At 40.4% G+C, this 15,590-nt stretch overlaps 1 protein-coding gene across 10 annotated transcripts in view; it reads right to left on the reverse strand.

Annotated features, from left to right (window-relative positions):
* Positions 1-11,690: 11,690 nt before the first annotated feature.
* SPRED1 (sprouty related EVH1 domain containing 1) overlaps positions 11,691-15,590 on the reverse strand; it is a 54,913-nt gene continuing 51,013 nt past the window's right edge. For 9 of the 10 annotated variants that reach the window (XM_015287345.4, XM_046941739.1, XM_046941740.1 and 6 more), the window contains one exon: positions 12,261-14,036. In XM_015287345.4, the coding sequence (XP_015142831.1) occupies positions 13,377-14,036 (660 nt within the window). In that variant the 3' untranslated portion in view covers positions 12,261-13,376. Of the gene's footprint in view, positions 14,037-15,590 lie in introns of all 10 variants that reach the window. The other variant, NM_001199709.2, reaches the window with a different exon arrangement.

Consider the following 15,590-nt stretch of genomic DNA (forward strand, 5'->3'; position numbering starts at 1 on the left):
AGTTTAGAAATTGAATGTTTTATTCCTGTTGTAAATGAGGGTATCATGCTTTAGTAGAATTTGTCCCAGACTGTCAGGTTGCACTCTTGCAAGCAGGCCTTACTCGTGCTGATGCCTACTGGCATTTCTTCTCCATTAGATGAACACTGCATAAGGAGAGAGAGACTATGTTCTGTGAGAACAGTGGTACGTGAAAAGATTAGTGAACAAAGAAATCATAGGGCCATTGCAATAAGGATGATATGATATTTTGGTGCAGACTGTTAAACGAGAGTAACTGCTGCTTTTAGGTGCATTGTACCATTTTCTCCAGTAATCATTGAATTATCAGCACCTGGATAAAGCTCCATCACATTTTTTGTGATTGTACTTTAATTTTGGGAAGGTTGGAGAGAGCTTTATAACCCTTTTTTGTTGTACCTTTGTGTTTCTTTCTTTGTTTTCTTTCTTTCTTTCTTTTAAGAAATCATAAAGCAAATATAATTAATATATTGTCAAATTTGATGTCTTATTATGCAGTTGGCTCCTTCTGCTGTTAAAATCTGGAAGACTATATCATATATAGATAGTCTTTAAATTAATATAGCACTATGTATAAATACTATGGGATGTATTTTGAATGCAACAAAGATCGTTTCTACATACATTTATACACAGAGAATAGGACAACCTTTGCCAAAACATCTAAGGATGGAGTTTGTGAATCCTTTTAAAAACTGGCCTCTTTTCTCAATTTACATTGAAATGTATTGAATGGGACTTAGAAAGGCTTTTGAATATTTATTTTCCTCTACATGAGCCATCTGAGGTGAACCACGTTTCACCTCTGAGACAAGCAGGATTACCATATAAGAAAATAGCAACCACCATGACGAACCAGCATGTTTTTCCTAGGGACAAGGGTAATAGACCATTTTAATTTTTTTCTGTTCAGACAGTCTACATATGTTGGTCAAAAATAAACAGTTCATTATTTCAAGTTATTAAAGGATAAAAATAAATAAATAAATGAATAGGGTGCTGGCCCTGTCCCTCTCCAGTCCTGCCCTGCCAGTGGCATTTCCCAGGGAGAGTCAGCTGGGATTTTGCCACCTGCACAAGGAGAGAGTGGCAAGGTGCACAGAACAGCAATCATTCACCTTCCAGAAACCTCTGGTGCTTTGTTCTGCAAATATATCATACAGGCCAATTCTTATATAGGCTACAGAAAGAGCAGGGAAATAGAAGACTGGAAAAAAGAACAGTTTTTCTACTTCAAACTCAGGATTTGTGCTAAATGCTGGGTACTTTGATCACGATTTATGAAGTTTAATGAACATTAGCTATCAACTTTAGAATCTTGTTGTTTTGCCTCATGTAGATGTGACTATGATGCACTGTATTAAGCTTTCTGTGCCTTTCATCATACTCTGTAGAACGTACTACACACTCCTGCTAATCCTTGTTTTCTTTTTCCTCCTAATGATAAAGTATTGACAAGCTAGATTTATACAAAATGTATCCCACTACTAGACTTTAATGGAAAGGAATGGACCAGAGAATTCCCTATTATGAAACAGAGCAAGTCAGGAGTGATACGTGCACACAGTCAAGGGGTGGCATGGAATGACAGGAACAGGGCAGCAGCTTCAAATTGAGAAAGGAAAATGATGTAATAATGATTAAACCACGAAACAGAACTCCAACACAGTGAATGAGCAATGAAAATAAAGTAATAAAAAGGAGTACTGAACTAGCTCATGAGACATGTTATTACAGCGAACATTATGCTAACACTGTTTATTTTGCTTAGCATTATGGCCAACTTCAAGGTTGCTATGACAAATGCGTGTGAGTGTTTAAAGGAAAGTGAACATTTTTTTTTAGCTAAGAAGGCATCCACCAGCTCTCTGCCTACTCAATTTCCTAAATTACGTGCCACATAAATTTAACTTTATGGGCACTAGACAAATGTTAACATTAACCACTTATGGGTTAAAGCAGTTTTGGAAATACTCAGAATGTTCCTCTGCTTGCATTCCTCAATGCATACAGTGTAATACACACATTATCCAGTTATGTAGTTTTGCTTGAAATAATCACTTGAAACATATATCACAATAACAGCGCCCACATATGAAGTTCTACAAGTTAAAGAGCTGATGCAGAGATAAAATGAAATCTATAAATGAATATATACATCTTCTGCCTGATTTAAGGGACATTAAAGTTGTTTTCGTTACTGGCCTTTCAATTACACTTTTTTTTCACGACGTTGAAAGAGTCTTATTCATCTGTGGCTACGTGACACTAAAATTTATGCAGGCTTCTTACAGCAGAGGGAGTAAAGGAGGAAAAGCACAACAGGGTTTCTCCATACAACTTATGAAAACATGATCAATGTGGTTCATTCATTGAGCAGTGACAGACTCGGAGGCCTGCTACCAGCTGGAATGGGTGTACTGGGCAAAACAAGAGGGAAGGTGAAGCTGAGACAACTGCAGTGTGAACATGAGCTAAAACCAGAGCACAGCAGGGCCACTGCAGCACTGCTCACAGGAGAGCACAATGCTACTTGCCACGTGTCTGTGCTGATAGAGACTGAAGGGGGGGTCTGGGAGCCCCAGTGGCACAGGAATCAGGTGAAGGGTTCCTACCAGCATGTCAGGACCTGTTTTTTGGAGGTAGAGGGAGCATCAGAAGGCTGGAATGGACCTGCAGCATTTGAAGCTGTGCAGGCAGCACTCAGTGGTGTACAGACTTAACTGAATAGCAACAGAGTGGGAGCATAGCAGCAGTTCTGAGGCAAAAGGAAAAGCTGCTGTAAAAAGAGAGGGAGATCAGGGAGCCGGTGTGCCAGTGGTTTATAGGCCGTTTTGGCTCAGTTCTGTGACTGATGGGCTGGGGGGACCCACGGCCCGAGGAAGGGGAAAGGGTAGGGAGGTGGGCCTAAAAACAAAACAGCGGCAATGATCTGAGGAGGAAAGCTGGTTTACTATATAAGATATGAGAATGCAAGATAAAGCAATATAATACAGTATAATTGGAACTGGGGCTAATAAATTAAAAAAACAGAGGGAGTGTCAAAAAAACTGAAAGCCTTACTCTAATGCTGAAGTCGAGACATGTAGACAGCTGTCACTGCTGTTAGGGCAGCCAAAATAAGAGCACGAGGAGGCCTCGAGTCACACCGGGGGAACCTGTAAGACCACGGGTGATACTGATCATGCTGCTGTCTGATGTTTTCTGCCCAAGATTCAAGCTTGCAAGAGACCTCCTGAAGTGCTGGCCGTGACAGTCAACAGGAATCAAAAGCAGCATGCATATAAAGGAGACACTTGTATGAACATTTCTAAGGGGAGTGTACCACTAATGCTACAGGTGGCAAATAGCATAAGAAAGACCCTAACCATGAACGTTTGTTTCTCAAGGAACAGTGTACATAAGAAATAAGTGATGGAGAACAAATAAACAATAAGCAAATAAGCAACTTTTCTAGGTTGCATTTGGTGATAGGAGAACTGCTTCACTGTAGAGATTTTGCTTGAGATACCAAATTCTGCTTCAGAATCAATATGTGAGCTGATACATTATCCAGTCCTTGGGATCCATCCTCGTTCACAGAGCTCTGCCCCACTGGAAAGAAACTTCTTGTGCCATTTTTGTGCAGAACTCAGGAGAGAGGTTCTTTCATCCACGTAAATATGCATGCTGGAGCTCCCCTTAGGCTGCATCACAGATGTCCAAGTTCCACCAAGTCCTGGCAGAGTGCTCACCAACGCTCTGACAGCCAAGGCTTTCATCTCGAACGATGTTGTGATAGCATGTCAGTCGCTCTGTTTTTGCAGACATGAATCACTCATGATGTCAGCCTTTCCTAAATGACCTTGGCAACACATGGGAACAGTTTCACTTAGATGTTCTTGTGTCCAGTTTCCACACACACTATTTTGAACTGGGCATGCTTGAAGATGTTTTCTACAGTATTATCGTTAATTACACAAAGTGTGATCGTTTACTCATACAATTTATTTTTCACAAGGGACGTAATCCTGGAGGAGATCCCCTCACATAGCAGGCTGCAGATTCACTGTTTGCAAGCCTACATTACCTTGGTATCTTCCGTAACCAGAAGCCTGATAAGAAAGCCGACGCTTGTTTAAGGTTCATCTGTGGATAAGTGAGAGTAACCGGTTACTGATTTAGTACTTGTTGCCTATGAACTGAAAAGGAAACCCATATGGTATTCTGTCCATGTCTACAAAAACCTCACCATATGACCTAAGCACTGCCTGCCCCCTGAAGGGCTCCTTTGTTATCCTCAGGAGATTATCAAGTGCAGGTGCTTAGGGACAGTGAAAAAAAAATGCAAATCAAGGGATCAAGGACTTGCAAAAAGCAGTTGCCAAATGCAGATAGCTTTGCACTTGGGATAGAACTGAAGCCTAATCCCTGGGAGTATGTTACAGGCAACTTCTAGACTATGCCTCTGCAGATACACAGCAACTACATATACGGGCACTGAAAAAAAGGTACACTACAAAGGTTAGTCTGAAAGATTGGAAACTGCTCCAAATGATCTAGAAATACAAAGCTCAACCAGATCAGTTTTCTAACTTTATAAAATAGTAAAACTCCTGTTACAACACAGATCTGCAGGCTTTCTCACTCCATCATCTAAATGTAAATTAATTTTTTTAACAAAACTGAAAGCTAGAAATATGAAAGCTGAATGGAGATAACTGGTGTGGTGAAGGAGTTTCAGGAGATACATACGGAACATGTGGTCAGGCGGGGTTTTTTAGGCACAGGTAGCACAGGCAGTTCAGGAAGGCAAACCACACTGACACACAGGGTACAACTAACATACCTTCTCCCACCTCCCCTCTGCTTGCTACCCACCTTCCCAGAAAGAGAGGCTGTTTCTGCAAGAATTTGCCCTCATTTTGGGGAAATAAACTTTCTGCTTTACTGAAACTACTGCTGAGCCTCAAGGCAATGCTTCCCAAGCAGCGAGCTCTGCAGTCAGTAGAGGCAGACGGTACTGTATGGTCAGGACTATTGCTGCATGTATGGATATTTCAGTCAGTTCAGAGGGCTGAGAGGAAAGCAAAGAGGTGAGAGGTTCAAAAGGAAGAAAGACTTCAGCAAATTCTTGAGCCCTTTCTGGAAAGGCTGGTAGATCGATGGAGAGGAAAAATCAAGAAGGGCAGGAAGTACTTGAGTCATAATCACAAGAGAGCTGGTGAGCTGCAGCTGCTTCCTCAGAACCAGCTGGAGGTAAGACAGATTACTTCCATAGACAGCTGGATTCCTGACCAGGAAGTGATGCTGTTCAGGTACTTCAGAATTTTGGGTTAGTTATTAGGAGAAAGGTTTTCACTCAGAGGGTGGTGAGGCACAGTTGTGGGTGCCCCACCCTGGAGACATTCAAGGCCAGGTTGGATGGGGCCCTGGGCAGCCTGATCTGGTGGGTGGCAGCCCTGCCCACGGCAGGGGGGTAGAACGGGGTGGGCTTTGAAGTTCCTTCCATCCCAACCATTCTGTGATTCTATGAATTTTCTAAGATCAAAGAAGAGGCCAGGGTTTCTAGAACATTTAATAATTCTAAATTTTGTAAGAGAGAAATATGACCAAATGTGAACTTTTACACAGTTAAAATCATTCTAGAAATCATTTAAGACAAATACCTTTCTGAAGTCAGGCTGAATGTTTGTGTGCAGCAATTTACTTTGATATTTTAGGAGAAACAAGAACGGGAATGACTCAGTCTTCTCATAGTCCCCACCCATCCTTTGGCTCTGATTACTGGGCACAGCATAAATTTGGGTAGGTGCACAGTCTCAGAGCCACAGTCATTAGGAGCAGCTAGCTCTGCATGCGTAGGACACCCATCCTCATGCTGCTACTTCACTCCAAGCGTGTGTACACCTTCCACGCTCTGCCCAGGCAGTTTTGCCTGTCTTCACTCCAGAAGCTTACCTCAGATTCCCGTCAGTTTTTAGAGAAGCTTCTAAACTAGATTGATAATCTGGAAGAAATTTGGAGGACCTGATTTTTATTTTATTTTTAACAATTTTTTTAAACTGAACTATCTTAAAGTTAGCTAGCAGTTCTGGGAAAACATTCTCTGTGCCAGCAGAGCATTTCAAGCAGCTGTTCAGTACTTATGCAAACACCTGTGCATATTTTTTTTAAACTCACTAACAGTTGGAATAGTTTTTCCCCTCACCTCACTGCTGATACCTATCAGCGATGCCGAAGCCTTTGTTCATGAAATAGGCTCGTATTTTAAAAATTATATCAGCAAAAAATACCGAGATATAGTGATTATGTGACTAAACCAACACTCTCTCTATGGTACTTGAAATACGCAAGCAGTAACAGTAGGGTTTGCCTTCAAACCAGGAACCAAATTTAGCTGGCACGAAGTCACCAAACTTCTCTGAGACTGCTGTCTCACTTCTCCAAAATCTTCATTTTCTTGAGCAACAAGTCAGAAGTGTTGGAAGGGACTTCTGGAGATGGCTGTCTCAAAGCAGGGTCAGTCACAGCAGGCAGCTCAGGACACGCTGAGCTGAGTTTTTAACAGCTCCAAGGATGGAGACTCCACCAACCCACCTGGCAACCAGCTCCAAATGCACTAAAGCCTTCTGGATACTACTGTCATAACCCTGACTTTAGAAACATGTTTGCATTACTAACATTGCTAACGTAGAGATGTTTATGCAAGCCCACCACAAGCTAAAATTATTCAGAAGTCTGAACGCCACCACTTTAGAACAGGGTGTTAATTGAAATGTCTGGAGAGCAGTCAGCCTTCAACATCAATCAATTAGATACTCATCTGTGCAAATCCCAGACAAGCTTTTACAAAAAGGCATGTTTTGTACTATGACTTGGTGGATTTTAAAGACAGTGCCTATTATGGCAGAGTCTGAGCTGGACCGAAACAATCCTTACAGACTTACTCAGGTATACAATAAAGCTCAAGAGCCCCTAGGAAAGTCATAAGCTGCATAACTATAAACAGAAGCTTGAGGTCACTTGCAAATCCTGCATCATTTCGATGATTCATCCCAAATAAGTTCATTTCTTGAATGTGACCTAGATAACGTTCTTCTTCCTCTGTTCTTCCTCCCAGATCCCATTCTTATACACACATGCACACACAGACACACACAGACACACCCCACAGCCAAGCTGAAGTGAGCCTCTGTCTGACACATTCTGGCACCTCAAGCCTCCACCAATTTTCAGGCTTCAAAGAACTCAGTGAGACGACTAAGCCCAAGGAGGAAGGAAAACCACTCCATCAGACCCACTGCAGAAGTAGCTTTGAAAGAAAAAAGGACTCTGAGGTTCATCAGCAGCATTTTTAAAGCACGGTTGTAACACCAACATGAAAAACAAGCACAGAGGATCCTGCACAGCAGATGATCCTTCACTCAGCAGCATTTCTGAAGGCCAGCGGTGACAACCCGCCCAAACCAATTCGTTCCACCATATTGGTTTCAACGTGCTTAGCAGAACTGTTAACATTATTTAACTGTATTACCGATGGGTTGTTAGCGCAAGAGAGTGCTCTAAGAGTTGTTTAGAACTTTGTGTTTTGTTTTCTTGTCTTCCTCAGAAAGAGCTGTCCAACCATCTACTCTAGAGATCATCACATTACTTATTCTATGGACAATTATATGCAAATAGGCGAGAGGCAAATGAAAATATACATAAAACTAACAGACTCAGAAACATACTCTTTGGAAGCCACTTGAAAGGGAAAACTTCTAATATTGTAATACTTAAAAATACTTAAAAATAGATGCAGTACTTCATACTTTTAGCCCTAGTAATACAATTTTCAAAGAATATACTAGTGATTCAGTAGTCCACAGCTGTAATCATCACATACATACCATACAACCTGTACCAACTCTACGTGCCAGTAGAGAAAACTGAGGAAAGCTTCAATCAACATAAAGAAAGAAGGAATGTGTAACAGCAAAAGCATGAGACACCAAGTTGTTGGACTACTTCCCTCACAGATAATATAAATCTACAATAAAAAAAGCACCTAAGTACATTGAAGCTCCCCTGGCACATGCATATGAAGGGACAGTCTGCTCTAAGGGATAGCGATAGCTGCTGACAGCAGTAGTTTGTTTCTGTGTAATTGTAGCTTCATTCTTAAAGAAAAAAAAAATTCACATTCAATGCTGAGTTGCTTTCTTATGCATGTTCCTGACAGAGACCTATGATATTCCCTAAGAAAATCTCCCTTGTTTGTGCCTTAAGTTGTTCACCCCTTTCCTTCCTCTAGTAGAGTAATCGTACAGTAAAAGCTCAGGTACCACCGCTTAATTGTCCACCATGGTTACATCCAGCAACCAAAGCTCTTCTCACTAGAAACTGATTAGAAGAATTGTGATAATTGGTGTACTGATTGTAACCAGAAAGAAAATACAAGAACTAAAGGCAAGTAAAGTTCAGCTTAGAACAGCCCATCCTAAATCCTGACCACTGAGCTTAAAATGGCAGTCTCTCAGATTTCTGCATCTTCACCTCCAGCTCCATTTTCCTTCATGAACAGATTTTGATTTTCTCTTCTTTTTCTTGCATATTTTTTTTATTATTTTAACTTAAAATTACATTTAATCATGCACCATTTATTTATTTATATGTTTCGTGGTGGGGGTGGTGAAATCCTGAATAGAAAGAATTTATATCACATAAAGGAATCCTGACCTGCATGGTATGATGACAAGAGCAAGCGCTGCTGTTGATTAAAAGCAAGGACATTTTTTGTTTACAGTGGTATAGCAACTCTTCAGAACAGATCTCACAGTGAACCGTGGGAACTTTTAAGGCAATGCAACGCTTAGTTTTGACCAATTTTAAATATCAGAAAAATGATTTGATCAACATTTTGTTTAATAAAGGCACAGGACGCTGTGACCAAACATCACCTGGATTTACATCTTTTTATTCTGTTCTCGTGCTGTAGCACTTGACTTCATAGGCACTGTTTGGAGTAATCCCCACACAGAATGGAACAACGCGTCAGCTGTTTCATTTCAAGATAGTTTTAATCAGGTAATTACAGGAAAAAAAAAAAAAACATTTAAACAATTTTTAAGGTGTTATCTGCTATGTCGGCTTACAAGGATGTGATGTAACAAATCTGTTACAAATTTAAAGGCATATTTACATTATATACTCAAAGTAACAAGCTGTATTCATTGGCATAAAAGGAAAAAGCTACGGGATGAGTTAACACAGCGATACATCAATTAGAAAGAAAGGGCAGTTGAGGTTTAATGGAGACAATATACATGAGGCACTTCGAGGTCATAAGGGTGGAAAGCAAACAGCACCAAGCAAAAGGAGAAAATTCTGTACAGATTATATCGGAGCCTCAAGGATGAAGGCTGCTTCTTCACCAAATGCTTCCATTTCTTCAACTAATCATGAATTTTGCAATCAAGAAAGAGAAGTTTCCAGGAAAACAAACAAAAAGAAACCGAACGCTGCCTTGCTCCTCAAGCCCACCTTTCCTCCTATTTGTCAGTGCATCAAAGGAAAGGGAAGTTTTATCCACCCCGCTGCTGCACTAAGAGTACCATAAAGCATCTTTTAAAAGCTAGCATTTTGTTGCCAGCCATGACCCCATCTTCACTCTATTGAGATAAATGCATCACTGTGCTGGTGGCATACTGTGTCAGATTTAAAGTCCAATATGAACCCGTGCATTATTGAATCAGGAGTTGAGCATTACCCTCCAGGTACGCACGAACAGAACGTTCAGAAGAGAACATAACTGAAAAGGGAATGTGATATCCCAACACACAAAATTAAGACATTCTTCTGAGGACTTTGTTTTCCTAGAGGAGCTGGGCTAAGCCTGCTTGCAGCATCCCTTATATAAGCTCTGGGAAGGCAGCTGAGGTTTGTGCCATCCTTTGCTGCTATTTACTAAGCAGTTTCCATAGTAATTGTAGATTTTCAGAACGTTGCTTTAATCTTGCACGCAGCTGTGGGTGTAGCCCTCCGAACCACTGCAGTGCATGAGGAGGTGCACAGGCACACCTGTGCGTATTCAGGCTCCATTCACATCACAAGCCAAAGAGCCAGATTTCTTCTGCAGGAACACCAACGTGCCTTCACTTCGTTGATAGGAATCTCTCACACCTAATGACAGCACCTGAAGAAGTTGTTCCATTCCTCACTCTTACGCTTTTATGCAATAAAGTAACTACGACAGCCTAACAGAACACACGACTAAAGCATTTTTAAGTTTTTAATCAACACTAACGGTAAAATTTAAGAGGCACGACGAGACAAAGAATCCCTGCACGATGTCATACTTCCATTGGGTAAAGTCGTAGTTACAAACTCTTCCGCAGCCCTAACGCCGCACCAAAGCGCATTACGTGACGGCGCGGCCGGAGCTGTGCCTGGGTGAAGCCCGAGCGCTCTCCCCCAGTAGATGGCGGACGAGCGCCGCTGTCAACCGGCTTCCCCCACTTCCTTTCAATAGGAAACGTTTAATTTTCACGGTAACTGAGGCTTTCAGTGAGCGAGGGACTTAGTATGCACCGACTGTTTCCTAAGGCTCGGGTCTCCCCTCCAAGCAACACAAAGCTCCGCTGCCGCATGCCTGGCAAGCTCCAGCTCTGATGCCCAGGGAGAGGGGGGTCAGGGCTGGGGAAGGAATTTCTCTTTTCCCAAACGCTTAAGAAAACAGCTCAGAAGAGAATAGATGTTATTTGCCGTCAAAAACAAAAGACGCACGGATTGAAGAGCCCATTCTGCAAAGGGTCTGATCTGCGTCTACCTTTTGTTACTCATAACTGCAAGCGTGAATAGGATCCCTAACACCAGGAGAGAAGAAAGTATGCGTGCATCCTACTAAAAGCAACCCTTATGTAACTGTACTTCTGCACTTCTCTTCACTAATCTCAGAACGGGCATGCAGGCTGCAAGTTCCATCGCAAGAAGGAAAGTGAACACTGAAATGTCACCGACGTTTTTTCAGATGGAAGAAGTCTTTAAAGGGGAAGGCATGAAGACAAAACATTTTAGCAAAGCAGTTAAATGCAAAATGAGAATATTAATGCACACATTCAGTAAAAATATTAAAGCCTATACGTTTCATATAAAATACAGTACCAGTGCTCGGAGGAAATTGTTAAATTCATTTCCTTCTGCAGTATATACAGAGTAGGATTCTACAGTATTTATCCATATGGCTAGCGGGTTCTGTTCTTAGGTCGTTCACACCTCTCTTTGCCTTGAGTTAGGAACCTACCACTGAAAAATATGAAGTGTACCCCATTGACAAGACAGACATTACTATTTCATATTTTATCCTTTTTATCTTTTTTTTTTTTTTTTTTTTTTTTAAGGTTAACAGCCTATTCCAGGAAACCAAGCTCAGCTGAGAACGTGTGAAGCATGACAATCAACCAGAGCAGCAGCAAATACATTAACACTAAAAACCAAGACTGCTGCTACAGCATCGTATTCGTGGACTTAATTCATCCGATCAACTCACTGCAAAACTGGAAGCTCTCTCATAACTTCTACAGTTATCAATAATGTTTCTTCTTTTCAATGTGAAATAATACTTTGAGATGAGCTATGTACATAATGTGGTCAATTCAAGCCATCATATAAATATAAATGTTTTCTTTTAAGAAGTAATTTACAGACAGCTGATGTTATACATGTTTGCTTCCTTTAATTCTGGGCTACAGAAGAAAATTAAGGGCACTGAACTACACAAACAATACTGACAAATACATAGGGTGAGAAAAGTTACGTGCATCTTTTCGGCTCAATTACTTTTGTTTAACATGGGATACTCTGAGGACAGTCCGCCCCATTCCAGCTGCAACAGTAAATTGGCACTTACCCCACTGAACGATTATTTTTATTGTTTTACGTATTTGTAATGAGAAGCAAATGCTTCTTACTTCACGACAGAGCAAAATATGTTTTAAAAAATTCTCTAAGGGTCAACTGGTTCATTCTTTTCTGAAAATTAAACACTTAGTGAACACAGAGCCATACCAAATACGCACAGCCCCACGTGTGCATACACGCACTCCCCCATCCCACTCCCCAGCCTCCCTCCGAATTCACTCCATTAAGTTCACCCCAATTTTGCCTGGGCTTATTTCCCAAGTCTTCTGTTGCCTTTCCCTTGTTCAAAACCAGTGGTTTTGTTCTTGCACGTTCAAGTAAGAGAAAGTTGCAGTTCAAAATAATGAAAACAATTTCACTTTTGTTATTAATCTTTTGTTTTAATCATAGTACTCGATAAACAGTTGAACAGGATCCTAGTTTAACAGAAAGATAAACAAGAACACTGATGACAACTCGTTACAACTGCCTTAATGTACCTTTTGCTTAATGAACATCTGTATACGTAATAAAGTATTTTTGGAGGACGCCCCAAAAGAAAACAACTTGCTGGTTGAGCAACAAAAACAACTTCCTTTTTGCTATTATGTTGAAATCAAAGTCATTTATATATAAAAATAAATGTTATGTTCTAACAAGAACATTTTAGACAATTACATCTGTGCTTAACAAAAAAATATTGGTCACTCAAGACTAGAATAATTAATATTTTAAAAGTTTTTAGATTATCAGAATGTATGGATACAACTCAACACAAACTGTAGCTGAAGGGAAACAGGACTGAAAATATCAATTTGTCCATCTGGAATAAAAATGCAACTAAATTAACTAATTAAATATTTAAAGTACTACAATGGAATGTGACAGTAGATATGGTCCATACCTACTAGACCAGAGGGAAGGGAAGTTTAACATGTAATAATTCGTACCTTACACATTTAGTTAAATATAAACATTTGTTATTTATACATAAAGTCGCTTCCAAAAAACTATTAATAAGTGATTTAGTTGCACTTAAAATCAGTTTCATTTCTCATTTGCCGAGTATTAACTTTTCTTAATCTTAAATCAACTGTCACTAGTGCACTTTTAGTTAAAATTTCCCCTCAGGTAAGTTTTAATCCTTTTAAAAGAGCCCCCTCACCTAAACCATGAATGTACAAAGTGGCAAAAGTTAATCCCTTTTAGTATAATCATAGTTTATATACTCATTTTATAGCCAATAATAAGAACAGGCTTTCCTTTGCAAAATCTCCTTCACAACTCGCAACAAACGCCACGCGCTCAAAGGAAACAGTTAGGCGTGGCTAGCACTTGTAAAATGCCAAGGTCTGACAAGTCTTGTTGCTTCTTCCACATCCAGCATCTCTTACGTGAAAGAAGATTCCCTTCGGCTCGCCAAAAAGCTTCCACAAATCCAAGTTAGATGCTTCCTGGAAACAAAGATTTTCAGCTCTGTTTGGCACAAGACTGATTCATCCTGCAGCTTTATGCTTCCCTCCACAGCACCCACACGCCTCACCGCAGTGATGGCATGCTCTCAAGGGGAGGTAGCAGCACATACACGGAGCAATGAACGACAGCGCTACCAGTGCTAACCAGCGTAAGCAGAACTTGTCATCGCTAGTGTCACACGAGCAAGGATCAGAAAAGTCTCCTTCCGAGTCTGACATGCAGTGATACAGCATGCTCTCTGCGCAAAGCATGCAACTAACTTGGTAGATACATCTTTTAATAGGATCTGGAGCATCTTGACATTTTCCTCTGCCGTTATCTTCATGATTAAACCTTTCCTGGCAGTATATACAGCGGGAACGCTCACCATCCTCTTTTCTTCTTTTTGAGTTTTTAAATTTTGATGAGGAAGGCTGAGTTTTAAATACCACAGAACTCTTTGAGTCTTTCAGGGAATTCAACTTAGTTCCATCCCCACACGGGTATAAATAGTCAGATTTTTTACTGTCTGATTTAGAAAATGGTATATTTGAGTCTGCGTCATCCCTCTCCAGGTCGTTCTTCCACATGTCAGGATGCCTGTAGTCTGCATAACGACGTATCAAAATATCACGAGGGTTTATTCTAACGATTTCATCTTCATCCTGAAAGCTAACGTGTCTGATCGGCTTCAATGGGACCTGAAATGACACAGTCAGATTACTTCACTACAGTTAAGTCTCAAATTTATGTTCACATATAATGAAAATAATTAAGAGTGCGGGATTTTTTTTTCTTGCTGCACGTGAACAGGTTATTCAGTTCACTCCCTTACCAGTACCATTTACAGACTTCCTCGTGGTACTAGCACCATGAGGTTTCGTACTCCCTCCTAACATTTTATGTCTCACAAGAGCTCTGGACATGTTGGTATCCACATAAAACTTCACACTGTACTTTAGAATAGGCTTAAAATTTAGATTTAACATCTCACACTGGCAATTAATTCTACAGATCAATGATGCATTATGTCACTTTGCCAGTCTCATGTATTGGTGACAACCTCTAGGATTAACTCCCAGATGAACTCATGCTGACTCACTCATGTTATCTAGGAGAAGCTTTCCGTAGCCTTCTACAATAGTATTAAATATTGATTACACAGAGCTACGTTCCAGATTTTGCCATGTGTAAGAATAATATTTGGTGAAGTTCAACAGTACGATAAGACAAACGTCTTGTGTTCAATAACAGCAGCTTCTAAATGCATCTCACCCTTAGCTAACAGACTGCACATTGCTGAAATCGGTCAGTTTAGGACGCCAGTAGACAAATGCATGAGAACTTTTCAATTTAATGGACCTGGCCATAACTCAAGAATGTTTACCTTAATGGGCAAATAAGAAAGAACATGCTAAACATAAACCAAAACAGCACAGAAACAGATCAGATTTCTTGTTTACTGTCTTGCAATGAAAAAAAAATTGAAGGTGGCAGATTTGAAACGTTGGAACTGAAATACAAGTGTAATACAGCAGACTGCCATTGAATGTTACTGAAATCAGAAGTGATTTTTAAGGAAGTGTGTAAATAGTGACAGAACACAAATATACCACGTGTATAGAAGGAACTTCGAAAACAGCAGATAGTCCAGCAATAAAGGAAAAGTGTAAGTGTGTCCCAGACAGGCAATTTTCCTATGCCATAGGGCTATTATAACCAGAGGCAGAATATAACAGAGCTCCAAATCTAATTCCACCTTTTTTTTTCTTTTTTTTTTTTGACTTCCTGTCAACTGCACAGTCTGCAAAAAGCCTCACTGAAAAGACAGAAGAATCACTTCCTAACGCACTAGTCTTAAACATTTTCCCAGAATCAGGAATTACTGAGGGTACCTCTGGTATCCCTATCATTGCTTTGCGAGTACATACTACCTTACTAGTATGGAGCGAATTAATGATTCCTAATGTTGCTGTCGTGTGAAAAAATGCATGTCTGAAGATGATGCTTTAAGGTAACATTCCCATTTCACTTTGCAGGCATCTTTGCTCCTACTACACTGAAATCTGCATGTTCCAGTTCTGGGGTAGAAGGCAGAAGAGGAGGGAATAGCGTGTTAAAATATTCTTACACAACCAGAAGTTGGCATATCCATAGCCTGCTCAGTAATCCTTGTGTGATATGTATTACAGAACTGGAATATGAGCTGCTCTGCCCTATGAGCTTCAACCGCAGTATGCTAGTGAGAACAATTT

Source organism: Gallus gallus, chromosome 5 (genome assembly GCF_016699485.2).
Source record: "Gallus gallus isolate bGalGal1 chromosome 5, bGalGal1.mat.broiler.GRCg7b, whole genome shotgun sequence".
In the NCBI taxonomy this organism is placed as follows: Eukaryota; Metazoa; Chordata; class Aves; order Galliformes; family Phasianidae; genus Gallus; species Gallus gallus.